At 37.4% G+C, this 12,769-nt stretch overlaps 1 protein-coding gene across 2 annotated transcripts in view; it reads right to left on the bottom strand.

Annotated features, from left to right (window-relative positions):
• The window catches only part of LOC106534257 (proline-serine-threonine phosphatase-interacting protein 1), a 20,786-nt gene that overhangs the window by 2,359 nt on the left and 5,658 nt on the right, over positions 1-12,769 (bottom strand). The window contains exons 6-14 of one of the 2 annotated variants that reach the window (XM_014030836.1): positions 11,803-11,865; positions 11,485-11,577; positions 10,976-11,021; positions 6,534-6,613; positions 6,105-6,203; positions 2,060-2,156; positions 1,811-1,922; positions 1,226-1,293; positions 360-472 (exon numbers count right to left, since the gene is read on the bottom strand). In XM_014030836.1, the coding sequence (XP_013886290.1) occupies positions 360-472; positions 1,226-1,293; positions 1,811-1,922; positions 2,060-2,156; positions 6,105-6,203; positions 6,534-6,613; positions 10,976-11,021; positions 11,485-11,577; positions 11,803-11,865 (771 nt within the window). The remainder of the gene's footprint in view (positions 1-359; positions 473-1,225; positions 1,294-1,810; positions 1,923-2,059; positions 2,157-6,104; positions 6,204-6,533; positions 6,614-10,975; positions 11,022-11,484; positions 11,578-11,802; positions 11,866-12,769) is intronic. The other variant, XM_014030835.1, reaches the window with a different exon arrangement.

Genomic DNA, 12,769 nt, shown 5'->3' with positions numbered 1-12,769 from the left:
TCATCGAAATTGGACAAGAGAAGATTTTCGATTTCTGCTGCGACTTTCGGATGGTAGGGTCAGAATTTGGAGTCAACAACATGAAAGCATGGATCATGGATCCTGCCTTGTATCAACGGTTCAGGCTGGTGGTGGTGGTGTCATGGTGTGGGGAATCTTTTCTTGGCACTCTTTGGGCCCCTTGGTACCAATTGAGCACCGTTGCAACGCCACAGCCTACCTGAGTATTGTTGCTGGCCATGTCCATCCCTTTATGACCACAAAACCGTTACTAGCGTGGTGTACCTAATAAAGTGGCCGGTGAGTGTATGTTGTCACTCAGTTTTATATTTCTCATGTGGCATTAGTTTGACCATCACCTGTGCATTGTATTCATAATGAACAACGAAGAACTGTTCTTCAGCTGAAGCTGTGGCTAAAACGTCTTGTTGGAGGTCTGGCAGGGCTGCGTACCCGCCATCTGACGTCTCACCTAAAGACAAGAGGCAAAGCAGGAAATTATAAATAGAAAATATGACTTTTACCTCAGAAGTCATTACACATACTCAGTGGTGAGCACAGTTAACCACAAAGGTAGCTTTGGTAACTCATAATCTGTTAACAGAAAATACAGCTTCGCTAATGCCTGACAATAAAAACTGGTGGGAGCTAACGCTAACAGCCAATCGCTAACCGCTAAGGTCCTCAGTCTGCTCACGTCTTTGTCTCCTGCTAGCTGAAGACTGGTGGAACTGACACAAACCTGTTGATGTTAGTTTGTTAGTTAGCTGTTAGCAGACTTAAAGTTGGCAAAACCTAATTTAGCAGTAGCTAACTGATCTGCTAATGGTTTTCAAAGTTAGCGAAAAAAGCTAATCCACCTAACGACGATTTTGTTCCACTGTTAGCTGATCTGTAGCAACCATGCCCACCACCGTACATACTCTCTGCTTCAATATACTGTACATAGGAAATGATAATGTAAAATAAAAGCATTCTGATGACACTGAATCATTTTGTGCTATAAAAAATACATTTTTTATTTTAACTGCAATTTCTAAAATATTCTGCTATAAAATTATTATATACAAGCTCATAAACAGAAACTGTACACAGAGCCACGTTTCATAGAGAACATACCAACAACCTGCTGCTCCTTTCCTTTTTCTGACTGTCAGCGTTATTGTCAGACATTTTTCATTTTTACTTTCGGTTAAAAAACAAAGTTTGGTATTGCTGTTCTTACCGGTTCCAGCAGAGATCAGAGCTGACTGTGAGATTTCAGGACTTTCACTGCTGATGTTCCCAGAACTTCTGAGCAGCATGTCAGTGAACGTGTTTGAGTCAGATTAAAAAAAGAGAAAAAGAAGATTAGGACACCTAGACTATTTCAGCAAGCTGCTCCAAGTAATTTCTGCATATGCTTATTTTTGGTAACATTAAAACAACCATTGTTGCCAGATGTATGATAATTATTGTATTCTATAGAGTTTTAGGGTCTGTATGATTCAAAAAGCCCAAATATGCTATAAGTTTGGCCTTCCTGTTCATTTAAAAAAGCCCAAAGTCATTTTTATTCACTTAAAAGCTCAAATGCAATCGTCTGATCAGACCAGCCAGATACTTTGCTTACAAGGTGCACCCCCCCACCCCCCATGTGCTCACATTTGCCAACCACAACAACACATCTTACCCCCTCAACCCTTCACCACCTGTTGGTCTGGTTTGGGTCAAAATGTAAATGTCAATTCCCGTTTGGCAACCTTGTCTTAGATGACCCAGAAGGAGGCCATATTTTCACTTTATGTTAAGTGGAATTACAACAAGTTACACATTCATGGAGCTGTCCCATCTCGATTCATCTTCCTGCGGTGCAAAGTGAGCCTGACCGTTGGCGTTCCTCACCCTCTCAGGATGGTAGTAGCTTTCAAACACAACAGGATCTGAGAAATAAAGAGAAGCTGCTAATTTGAGAAGTGTTGCTTTTCATCAACTGGAAGAGAAAGGTGAAGACGCTCAACAGTAAATTTAAACCTCATTTTTTTATGCTGCTTTACTGACTTTTTTTTTGAAAGCTCACCTGGTGGTTTTGATCCTGTGCCTTTAGTTTGTATAAAGTAGTTGTTGTCTGTGGTGATGTCACATGTCTCCAGCACCTTCCTGACCTCCTCGTAGAGCTGATTTTAAAGAAAATGGGATTAGAGTTGCAACAATTGCCTCATTTATACGAACAGTTGAATTGTCTCTTATTTCAAATGTATGACAAATGGTAAGACAGTGTGAACAGTGTTTCTGTACAGCTGTCTGTTGTCACAAAAAATAAAGTAAGTCTGTTTCAGTTCTGCTCAGAACACACAAGAACCTTAATCTGATAACATGTTTCATACATGATACATTTGATAAATACAACTTGAGATCAACACCACACATTACATGTACCATGTTGTTATTACGTTATTAACGACCAAACCAGTGTGTTCAAAGGTTTTCACCCCCTTCTGCTTCCTTAGTAATTAACAGGATGATTAGCAATCAGATACTGCTAATGAATGCATTTAATACACTAATCAGCAAATCTGTGAGAACAAATGTGGCTTTCTGAAACAAATGTCAACAACCCTTCATGAACTGAAACCACAATAAAAAAGCGAGCCAAAAATACACCACAACAATCTGACAGACTGAAAGTGTTGCAAAAGAAAACAACTTCAACTGATTGTTGCTAAAAGTTGTTCTAAAACTATCTGAATAAAGTCTACTTTGTTTTTCAGTCACTAAATGTGTAAATGTGCATACCTTCTGGTAAACAAATATAAAATAAACAATGTCCCATGTTGTTCCATGAGGATGTTGTTAGGACCTATGCTTTTTGTTGAGCTATTTATTCTGTATTTGTTTGTGTCTGATGTTTTTCTGATTAGCCTGTTCAGTTTCTGCCTTCTGCTTAGTTGTAATTCTGCCACAACCACATGCTCCTCTCTGTGTGCAGATCTTTGTATTTTGGTTAATGCCCAACTTCCTTCATGTTAGTTGGGCATTGACCTGTCTTGTGTCTCCTGTTATGCTTTTGGTATCAAAGTAAGTTTTCGGTTTGGTTTGTAGATTGCTACCATGTCAGCTTTTATTTTGCAATTTTGTGAATAAATTTCAAGTTTTGTTTGAACTCCTCGACCTCTGTCTGAACTCTGGAATGAAGCCGTTTATGTATCGTAAGTATTTGTGTTTTGTATAACAGAACTTGTAACTTGTAAAATGATTTGAAATTTGTAACAGTGAACTTGTGATGTGTAACAGTATGAAACATAAATGGCTTCATACTCTGGGTCCACCTTTAAAAACAATCCACTAAACGTGACAGTTGTAAAAACCTCAAAAAGAGCATACAGTGATCTGTGAAGGAACGCTTCATTTTTACTACCTCCAATTTCATACAGACTTCAATATTTTCAGCCTTTGTAGTCTTTATACATATCAGTAAAATGGTCATTGGACTGTTCATTTTATTTTAACAACATATGTACTAAAAGGTATTTTGACAACAAATATATATGTGACCCATCATATTGAAATGAGGATTAAGTTAAATTTGGTCAAAATGACCAAATTACATTTTCAGATTCTTGGCTTTAAAAGCTACATTTTGAAACCTGGATCATTCTGTTATCATAATTAAATCCATTTATATGACTTAATTTGTCTTGTTGGTTACAATAATACATAAATATTTGGTCTGAATCCTAATTTTATGTCATTTTAATGAGGAATTTTTTATGTCCTTATAAAGAGGAAACCTCAAACTATATTTGAATATTGAGATTTCCCAGCTAAAAATGAACACAGCTTTGCTAGCTCACAGGGAAAATCTCAAAATTTTAAGTAGTTTTTCCTCAAAATCAGTTTTTTTGTTGCTACTGTTCAAAAAAGTGCTTCAAAATTTTGTTTTATGATTAAATTTCAGGCAGTTCATTCAAATGATACATTGATAAGGCTTTTATTCATTATATTTTGACAAAATGCAATTTTTGTTAACATTTTAGTCAAAACACTATATTCGCCTTTTTCTCCTTATACAACTTTTGGACTTAATCCTCGTTTCGATGTGATGGGTCACAAATCAGCTGTAGCAGCATCATATGAATTCTGGCATTTTACACATAGCCCACCAGGAGGCGCCAACACAAAAGTCAAAGACTTCACATGAGATTTGGGCCATCTTCTAGGGGGGAAAGCAGATTACTTCCTACTCGCGAGCGCCCCCTCTGGTGGGAAACGTTTTTTAGGGATACAAAACTTTTCAGAACACCGGTAGACGGCAGCCATTACAGACGAACATGTGTTTGTTGTTGTTCCAGCAGCGGCCCGGTCACACGCTAATGTCATTAGTTTGCTATCATTACTAAGGTGCAGGACTTCTATTTTCCCCTTTTGTTTAACATCATGTCGCCTGCCTGGATCTGTTACTATCTCGCTCTGAAGCACCGAGGAGTGTCACTGGTGAGCTCGTTTCAACTGCTTTTTTACAACATGGTCTCATTTCCGGACTCAGGCATTTTGCCGATATTTCAGTTAAAATACATAAGTAAAAATATTTATCCGAGTATAATACTACCCCCCAACTTTATGGATGATTTTATGGATTAAATTTTGCGTATTAAACTTGAATAAATATGGTAAATACTTGTCAATATAATGATACAGAAAAGTAGTAATATTTTTTAAAATTTCCTGATAGTATCCATATCAATTTGCCTTGTTTAATAAAATTCAGTGGTGGCCACAGCTAACCAAAAAGTTTGCTTCGCTAACCAATGAGGTAGCTATATTGACTGCATTAAAGGATGTTTCAAGTAGGCAATATCTAATCAATGAAAAACTAATATTTATTCAACTCTGTGGAAATCTAGCCATAATAAATTGCTTGCTTTTTGACAGCCCGCCCCTTCCAATATGGCGTCGTGCTCATGCCACAGCAGCCAATCTTCTGAGATGGGTGTGACACCACAGGGCTATTCAACTAAGTTGCTCTGGGGGCCACAGTTACTGCGGGTCAACAGCTGAGGGACCGAACATCCTGGAATTAAACTTATTATGTAAATAAACTAAGTATAAAAAAAGTCATTGATGATGAAGAAACTAATATTAAGTTCTGTTTTCTACTAAAGTGGCTTGAAGAAAAAAAATAAACCAAGTATTACAAAGATCTGTTACCTTTGAAACAGTTTATTTTACTGTATTTAATCATGGATACTACATACAGAACCCTATAAAAGTAGTGATAATTAAACAATATCAGAAACAAAATGATCACATTATGCTTCATATTTGACAAATAATATTTTAACATCTCTGACTTGTCAAATTTTTAAATCAATTATATTTTCACTTTCATAGTTTTATCTTCAAATGCTTGTAGTTTTAGCTGTCTTGAATGTTCATAGAAATGGTTTTACCAGCTTCTAGCCAAGATCCTGATGTTTCTATAGATACCAAACATGTCCATGTTGAACTAAAAGAACTAATTAAAGTAGAAAACTTTAGGGTTTGGGCTTAAGAGATGAAAGAACCAATTGGCAGGCCGAACTTTGGTCACTCGCGGGCCGCCAGTTGAATAGCCCTGATATACCACATTGTCGCTAACCGCCAACTCGCTATGTAAAAAATTAGCTCGGCAAATGCTAAATTGCAAAACCTTTAACAAAACTTAATGGAAGCTAATGCTAACTGATTCCTGTTAACTTGAGGTCCTTCGTGTGTGGTATCCACAGAAACATCAGAATCTTGGATAAAATGTCAAAAACATTTCTACATCCACCAAACACAGCTAAAACCACAAGCAGTGCATCAAAAATGTTAAAGATGCTACACACAAGGTGCATGATGCAGGCGTGCAGCACTGAGGGGGGATATTTGTTTTTGTTATCTAACTTAAAGTTAGCAGAACTAAATTTAGTTCAAGCTAATAGGTCTGCTAATGGTTTCCAGAGTTAGCAAAAACACTAATCCGCTAAATGAAAACTGAGCTCCGTTATTAGCTGTTAAAAATGGTAAAAAGTTGTGATAAAATTTTAAGAAGATAGTTTTTTGTAAAGTATTTTGATTAATCAAAAGAAGAGGAAAAAAATCACCTCATCATCTTTGACACACTGAATGGAGAAGTGATTGCAGTGGTCCCAGAGAGCACATCGAAGCATGCTGATACGATCTCCCTCCATCTGCTGGAGCACCTGGAAAACATTAAAATGTTGAAATATATGATCAAATAAAAAAGGATATAGCCAGTAATTTAGTTTGAGTTCTGCAAACACACACCCTGACAGAATGACCGGTATAACAAGATTCACAGTGCCATGTAAAAAAAAAAAAACCTTTTCAAACTAATGTGTGGTGTTTTAATATGTTTTCACAGAATTTGTGCTCTATGCAGCATTTAAGTTCCTTACTGGTCAGTACTTGTTTCGTTAGTGCCTGTGGTTTGAGGTCTAGTCTGTGGGTATTTGATGCTTTCCTACTGATTTATAATTAGCTCGCTGACAAGAATTTGGTGTCTGCTGTACCTCACACGTGCTTCTGTGGGTCTCCTCCCAGTCTTGCCGAACAGTTTCTAGTTGATCAATGTTGCTTAAGTACCACTTTTCTGTAAGAAATCAGACCAATGCTGTCAACAAATGGTAAATGTAAAACCACATATTTTAAAAAAACATGTTTTTAGTGATTTCTTAGACAAGTCAGGATAGGTGTTTTTTGTTTTGATAGTGTTTAGTGCTATTATTGGGTTCAATTGCATTTTTTGTTCCTCTGTTCCAGCCAGTGCAGGTTCTAGCCAGTGTAGGGGTCACCTCGAGTGAAGAAACAAGATTTACTGCCTCGAAGCAGGCCTCGAACAGGCCTAACGAGAGGACAGGAACTCTGTCACAAACTGAACTCTATTTTAGGCCATGACAGGTCATTTCAACCCAGAGGAGAATTTCTCAGTTCTCTTAATCAGATAATGGACAGAACAATCTCTTCTGTTCGTGATTCATTTGTTGTTTAACTAAGAATGTTTATGCATTTGTTAAATCATAATGATTGTCACAAGAAAAGTGGAACCACTTCTACTCTTTTATCGTGCCTAAAAGATTAATAATTAATTACAATGTTTTCATTGTGTTTTTATGTAAATCACTGTTTTTATTTTACTGTGAACACAGTAATATAATTGTGGATTTTTCYTGAGAAAATCTTTCATTTATCTGGACTAACAGAAGGTTCAGAACTGATTATTAAACAGAAATGTTAATTAATCATCATAAATGTTTTGCAGTGATTTCTCTTGGAGTCTATCAGAAGAAAAGCTGAAAAGAGGTTATCATATTCTGTTGTGGCAACCACAGAATTTTAGCCTTGAGCTGGCGCCCTGACAAATCTCTTTATCTTCCTTTTCTCTGACTCATCTTACATCTGAGGGCGGAACCAAAGTTTGTCTGTTTCTTTGACTAACCACAGACGCCTTTGTGTGACGGACTTCTTCTTCCGAACTCCAACTAGGAAGGAAGGCTGAGTTTCTCTCCGGAGAAGCCAGTTTGGCTCGTTAGGTCTTGCCCATGAGCTAATTAGGGGAACCTAACAGCCGGGGCTCGGCACGCCAGCCAGCCCCACCCCGAGGCTTCAAGTCTCCAAGTGTGTTTTTGAACTCCCGAGGGGAGATTTTATTTTGAAAGGAGGAACCGGATGCATCAGCTTGAATCTTTCTGGCTCGGACTGAAACAGACGAAAAGTTACCTGAATAACACCTTTTCACCAAGGAACAGTGAGCGAGCCAATTAAAAAGTTCCCTGACTGATCGGACGTGAGACAGTTGCTGCCCAGGGGGTTGCTTAAGAAGCCATCACCAGGTAAAAYTGACGTGTTCCGGGTGACGTGTCATGTGGAAACTGAGTGCAGAAGGGATGTGCTGATCCGGTTGGACCACACACCTGACAAAATAAGAGTAGTAGTAACACTAATCTTATCTTCCTCCTGTTCTTTTCTTTATTTGCCAAAACTTAAGCTGAAAGTGCCAGTAAAATTGTTTGGTTGTAACATCAGAGCTGATCGTTTTACTGTTCTATATAAGTAATCTGAGTTGATGTGAATTAGAATTTGGACGCGAGTTTTTATCTCATTTAACTTTGATGCTAGTTATAGGAATAACCACAATCAAGTGTACTTATGATTTGTTCAATTTGTGTAAATAAATGATTGCATAGTCTTTTATGAATCAACTTGAACTCGTCTGAACGTTCACTTATTGTGTCACTTTTCACTTTGCACAGTCAAGATATCAAAAGTAATGAGAAAATACCTTGGTAAAACTTTCCTCATACTTTATGTATGAGAGATGTAGGAAAAGCTTAATTCACCCTAAGCTCTCCTTCCTACATACTGGTGGCCCGTACGGTTTCACACACAATATTTTATACAATATTAGTGGCCCATACGGTTTCACACACAATATTTTATACAATATTGGTGGCCCATACGGTTTCACACACAGTATTGCATACATACTGGTGGCTCGTACGGCTCCACACACACAATATTTCATAAAATATTGCTGGTCCGAACGGTTCCATTTTTAATGGTAATCCGTATATTTTTCTCATGAAAATATATCTTCTGTGCATCGTGAGAAAAACACTGTTTTCCTCATGTTGGCAATAGACAAGTAGTGTTATAAAACTCTTTATGGCTCATTGGTGCTCAGAGAATAGCAAAAGCTGCAGATTTTGGTGTTTTTCTGTCATTTTTGAAGTCATGAATACATCTGTGACATTATTTATTGCTTAAAATAAGCTCTTCACGGCTTTTCAAGGTTATGACGTCATACTAAAGTCGCTTCTTCTCTCTCATTATAGCTGACAGTTATATTTTTAAATCCATATTCTGCGCGGTGGATGCCAGTTTGTTATTTGTTTGCATGCATTTTGTCTGTATGACATTTATTAAGGATGAATGTATGTATGAGAGATGTAGGAAAAGCTTAATTCACCCTAAGCTCTCCCTCCTACACCAGTTTGGCGCCCCTTGTGCTTTTTTCTAAATCTAACTTCTGGGGTAACTGTGGACCAATGGTAGGGCAGCTGACTTGGGACCATAAAGTCACAGGTTCAACTCCCCACCATGCCTACATGTCGTGTCCTTCATCAAGACACTCAACTCCCAACTGCTTATAAATATCCACTCACTGCTCCACTTGGCTGTCTCTCAAGTGTGATGCGTCAAATGCAGAGTGCAAACATGCACTGATGACAAATAAAGTACATTTCAATTCAAAATGAATTAGTTTTGTCTTTAATAGTATTGATTTTATATTTAGAGACCAGGTTGTCCAAAAAATACTTAATAATTTAATTAATTTGAAACAGAAAACCAAAAGTCTCATACCTGCCAACATTTGCTGACAGTAATGAGGAACACCTGTTCATGCTAACAAGCAGCTGTGGAGTGAAGCAGTACAAGTGGGGTCCAGGAGCATACTCCCTGGAAAGTTTTATAAAAGACCTATACTCAAACTATACATTTTCCAGCCATTTGAAGAGCATTGTAATAAATTCTTGAGTTTAATAAAACAAGAAGAAATCAATATTTTATGAAGGTAGAACACTGAAAACCTGACTTTTACATGGACTTCATCTGAGATCACAACTGAGACTTCCATTATCCTTATTTTGTTTTCTGTTTACAGACTGAGGACCAGTAGTTAGTCTTGACTGCATCTTGATACTTTTATCACAAAATATCCTCTGTCCCATATAACACATTATAACAAAGCATTCTGCGAAACCTACAGAACAAGTTACTTTCATAAATCTGAGTAACCAGTGATTATTCTACAGACAAATCCATCTCATGAAAAGTTTAAAAATATGTTTATTCTTCCCCCATTTGTGACTTGCCCTTAGATGGACGGCGCCCTTAGCATTTGCCTATGCTGCCTATGCCTACGTCAGCCCATTTACCTAACTTAGACCCTTTCCTCAGTTCAGCTCCTGCCCTCAATTATGCCCCGCCCACTCACACCTGCACCAGCTGTTCCTCATCTCCTGTCAGCCTCAGCTTATACCTCCTCTGTGTTCAGTCTGGAATTCATTGGTGCGTTAGTGGTTTGTATATCACAGTTGGGTCACTCTCTTTATGTTCTCCTGTGTGTGTTCTCACAATTCCTCCAGTATTATAAGATCATGGCTGCTTCGTCAGCTTTTTTTTCCTTTGTTAAAATAAAGTTATGTATTATTCTTACTGAAGCTCCTTGTGTTGAGTCTGCATTCTAGGTTGAAACCTCCAACCAGCTGTGACAACAATGAAATGCAAAGGCATAAAAAAGGAACCTAACTCAATGGTATGTCTGCATATAAAAGACAGCTTAACAAAAAAAATATATAATCTAGTGTCCTTAGATGTATTTTTACCAGCAGCATGTTGCATAGTCACAGTTTTTTTCTTGTATGTTTCATTAAATCGACAAAAATTGCCAAAGATAACGCAGGTTGAGAGTAACAAAACTAGAGCCAACAAGGAGATTTAAAAACTATCTGTATGAGTAATAGATGATCAGCTGAAGAGTGATGCATCTCTGGGGTCCCGTGATGGCTCTCTCAGGAATGTTGCCCTCTTTTTAAGGACATGGTTGTCACTTACTGATTATCTGTCATTTAAGCCACTTCTTCTTTTGCCATCTACTCATTCAGCTTCCTTCCTTTTTAAAGAGACACTGTCAAAATGTGGAAAAGTTCGAGCCAGCTGGACTGGACTGAACTGGGAATCGAAGCAAATAATGTCCAAAAGACAAAATGTAGGCATTACTTGAAAAACAAAAATGGAAACAGAAAATTGACAGAAATATCAAAATAACAAGGATGTTTCTGTCTCACAGAAAGTAAATTGTCAAGCCATTCTGTGTGCGGTCTGCATTCAACTGTGACAAACGCTTGAAACGTTCGTGACAAAGTGATGCAATGCGTTGTTTGGTGCGTACCTGCTTCACTGACTGCTTGTCTGCACTGTTTGATCCTGAGACGAATCTGTAAACCAAACAGGAACAGGAAGCATTTTAAGTTTGTTATGTGATCAAGGTTTTTTAACATGAGCCAAAAATAGAACAACCTATTAGCTGAACCATTCAATGCACTTTGAATGCCAAAAAAAAAAAAAAAAAAAGGAAAAATGAAAAAAAACCAAGGAGGCCAGACCGGTTAACATTTGCAAATACTTCAGTTTTGCACATTACAATGTTGTACAACAACTTTCCACTGAAAGCAGAACAGAAACAAACTTCTGCTGATTTATAATGTGTGGTGCATCTTTATATAAATGGCATATTTTGAAGCTGATTTATTAAAACAGGAAAGTAGTTGCATTAAAGTTATTCTGTGTGATCTCTGCTACCAGTCTGACCTGAAGCGCACCTGAGTACCTTCCTTATTGGTTAAAGCAGTAACTAAAAACTGCAGCTGGATTATTCTGTTTCAGTGATCTGATTCAAACCTTTTCATGGTTCTTTGGGGGGACGTTTGTTTTCTCAGCCCCCAGTTCCACCTCGTCAGCCTCCTTGCATCTCACCTCGTAGTTCTTCTTCGACTGGCAGAAAGAGAAACAGAAAGTTCAGGCCACACGTTGCGGAGAAAACCAGTAAAAACTTGGCTTTTGGTCTAACAAACATTTCGAACAGTGAAAGCCCTTATCCTTTGTGTTTTTATGAATTTGTGGTCTGAACAACACGTCACCTCACAAACGTATTTTTTTATGATCTGAAAACATGATTTTGTTTAACTGAACTAATCCCCTCCTCCCCCCTGTTCTTACCTCCATGGTTTTCTTGAAACAGGAAACTTTTTTCTTTTGAACCTTCTCCATGATGCTTTCAAACTACAAACAGAGGGAATTTATAGAGAATGATCATCATTTTGTCTGGAAATTCAACTAGTTGTAACATTATTTCATAAACATTTACTACTAAAACAAGATTTTAAAAATACTGTAGGCTGTTTAGTTTTTATCAATTTTAAACATATATGTTGACTCATGGACATTTCCATATTATTTACGCTGCAAAGCATTCTGGGTAAATGATGCTTACAGAGTACTCTGGCGTGAGCTCTATCCAGCTTAGACATTATCTGACATTCAGACTTTTTAAATGAAACCAGAGAGCGTTGACAGAGAGGAGAAGGTAGAAATGACTCAGCCTGAAACTGAAACTGATGGAGGACAACAGAGCTGCTTCATGGAAGAAGAACCTCAACTTAGCCTGTTAGCTTTAGTGTTAGCTCCTGAGCTAACATATATGGGGATATATGGCGTTAGCTCACAAGTTAGTCTTATATTATAGTTATTAATTATATAATTGTAACGCGCATAGTTATTAATAATACATGTGGTGTTAGCTCCAGAGTTAGTTTACTAAACAGCATGTTTGATCGCTTCAACACGTCTTTCCAACTGTAAATTTTGTTGTCACACATAGCTTTTTAGCCTAGACTCTTTGTGTTTTAGTCTCATCTGTAACCATCATCATCATCATCATCATCATCATCATCATCATCATCATCATCATCATCATCATCATCCCTAAAATGCATTGCAATTTTTTAAGTAATTAGATGTTTTCATGTGTCGCCAACAACAACTTTATAATTAAACATGTTAAGGCCAACATGTGAACATAGTCTGAGAGCCCTTTAAAGGGATCAACGATTAGATGTAACATTAAACTTTATTTGATAAACATTTATGTTAACTGTAAAATAAAGACTGTAAAAATACTGTAGGC

Source organism: Austrofundulus limnaeus, unplaced genomic scaffold, assembly GCF_001266775.1.
Source record: "Austrofundulus limnaeus strain Quisiro unplaced genomic scaffold, Austrofundulus_limnaeus-1.0 Scaffold1125, whole genome shotgun sequence".
Taxonomy (NCBI): Eukaryota; Metazoa; Chordata; class Actinopteri; order Cyprinodontiformes; family Rivulidae; genus Austrofundulus; species Austrofundulus limnaeus.
The sequence above is the reverse complement of the archived record's forward strand: the minus strand, read 5'-3'. Positions and strand labels throughout refer to the sequence as shown.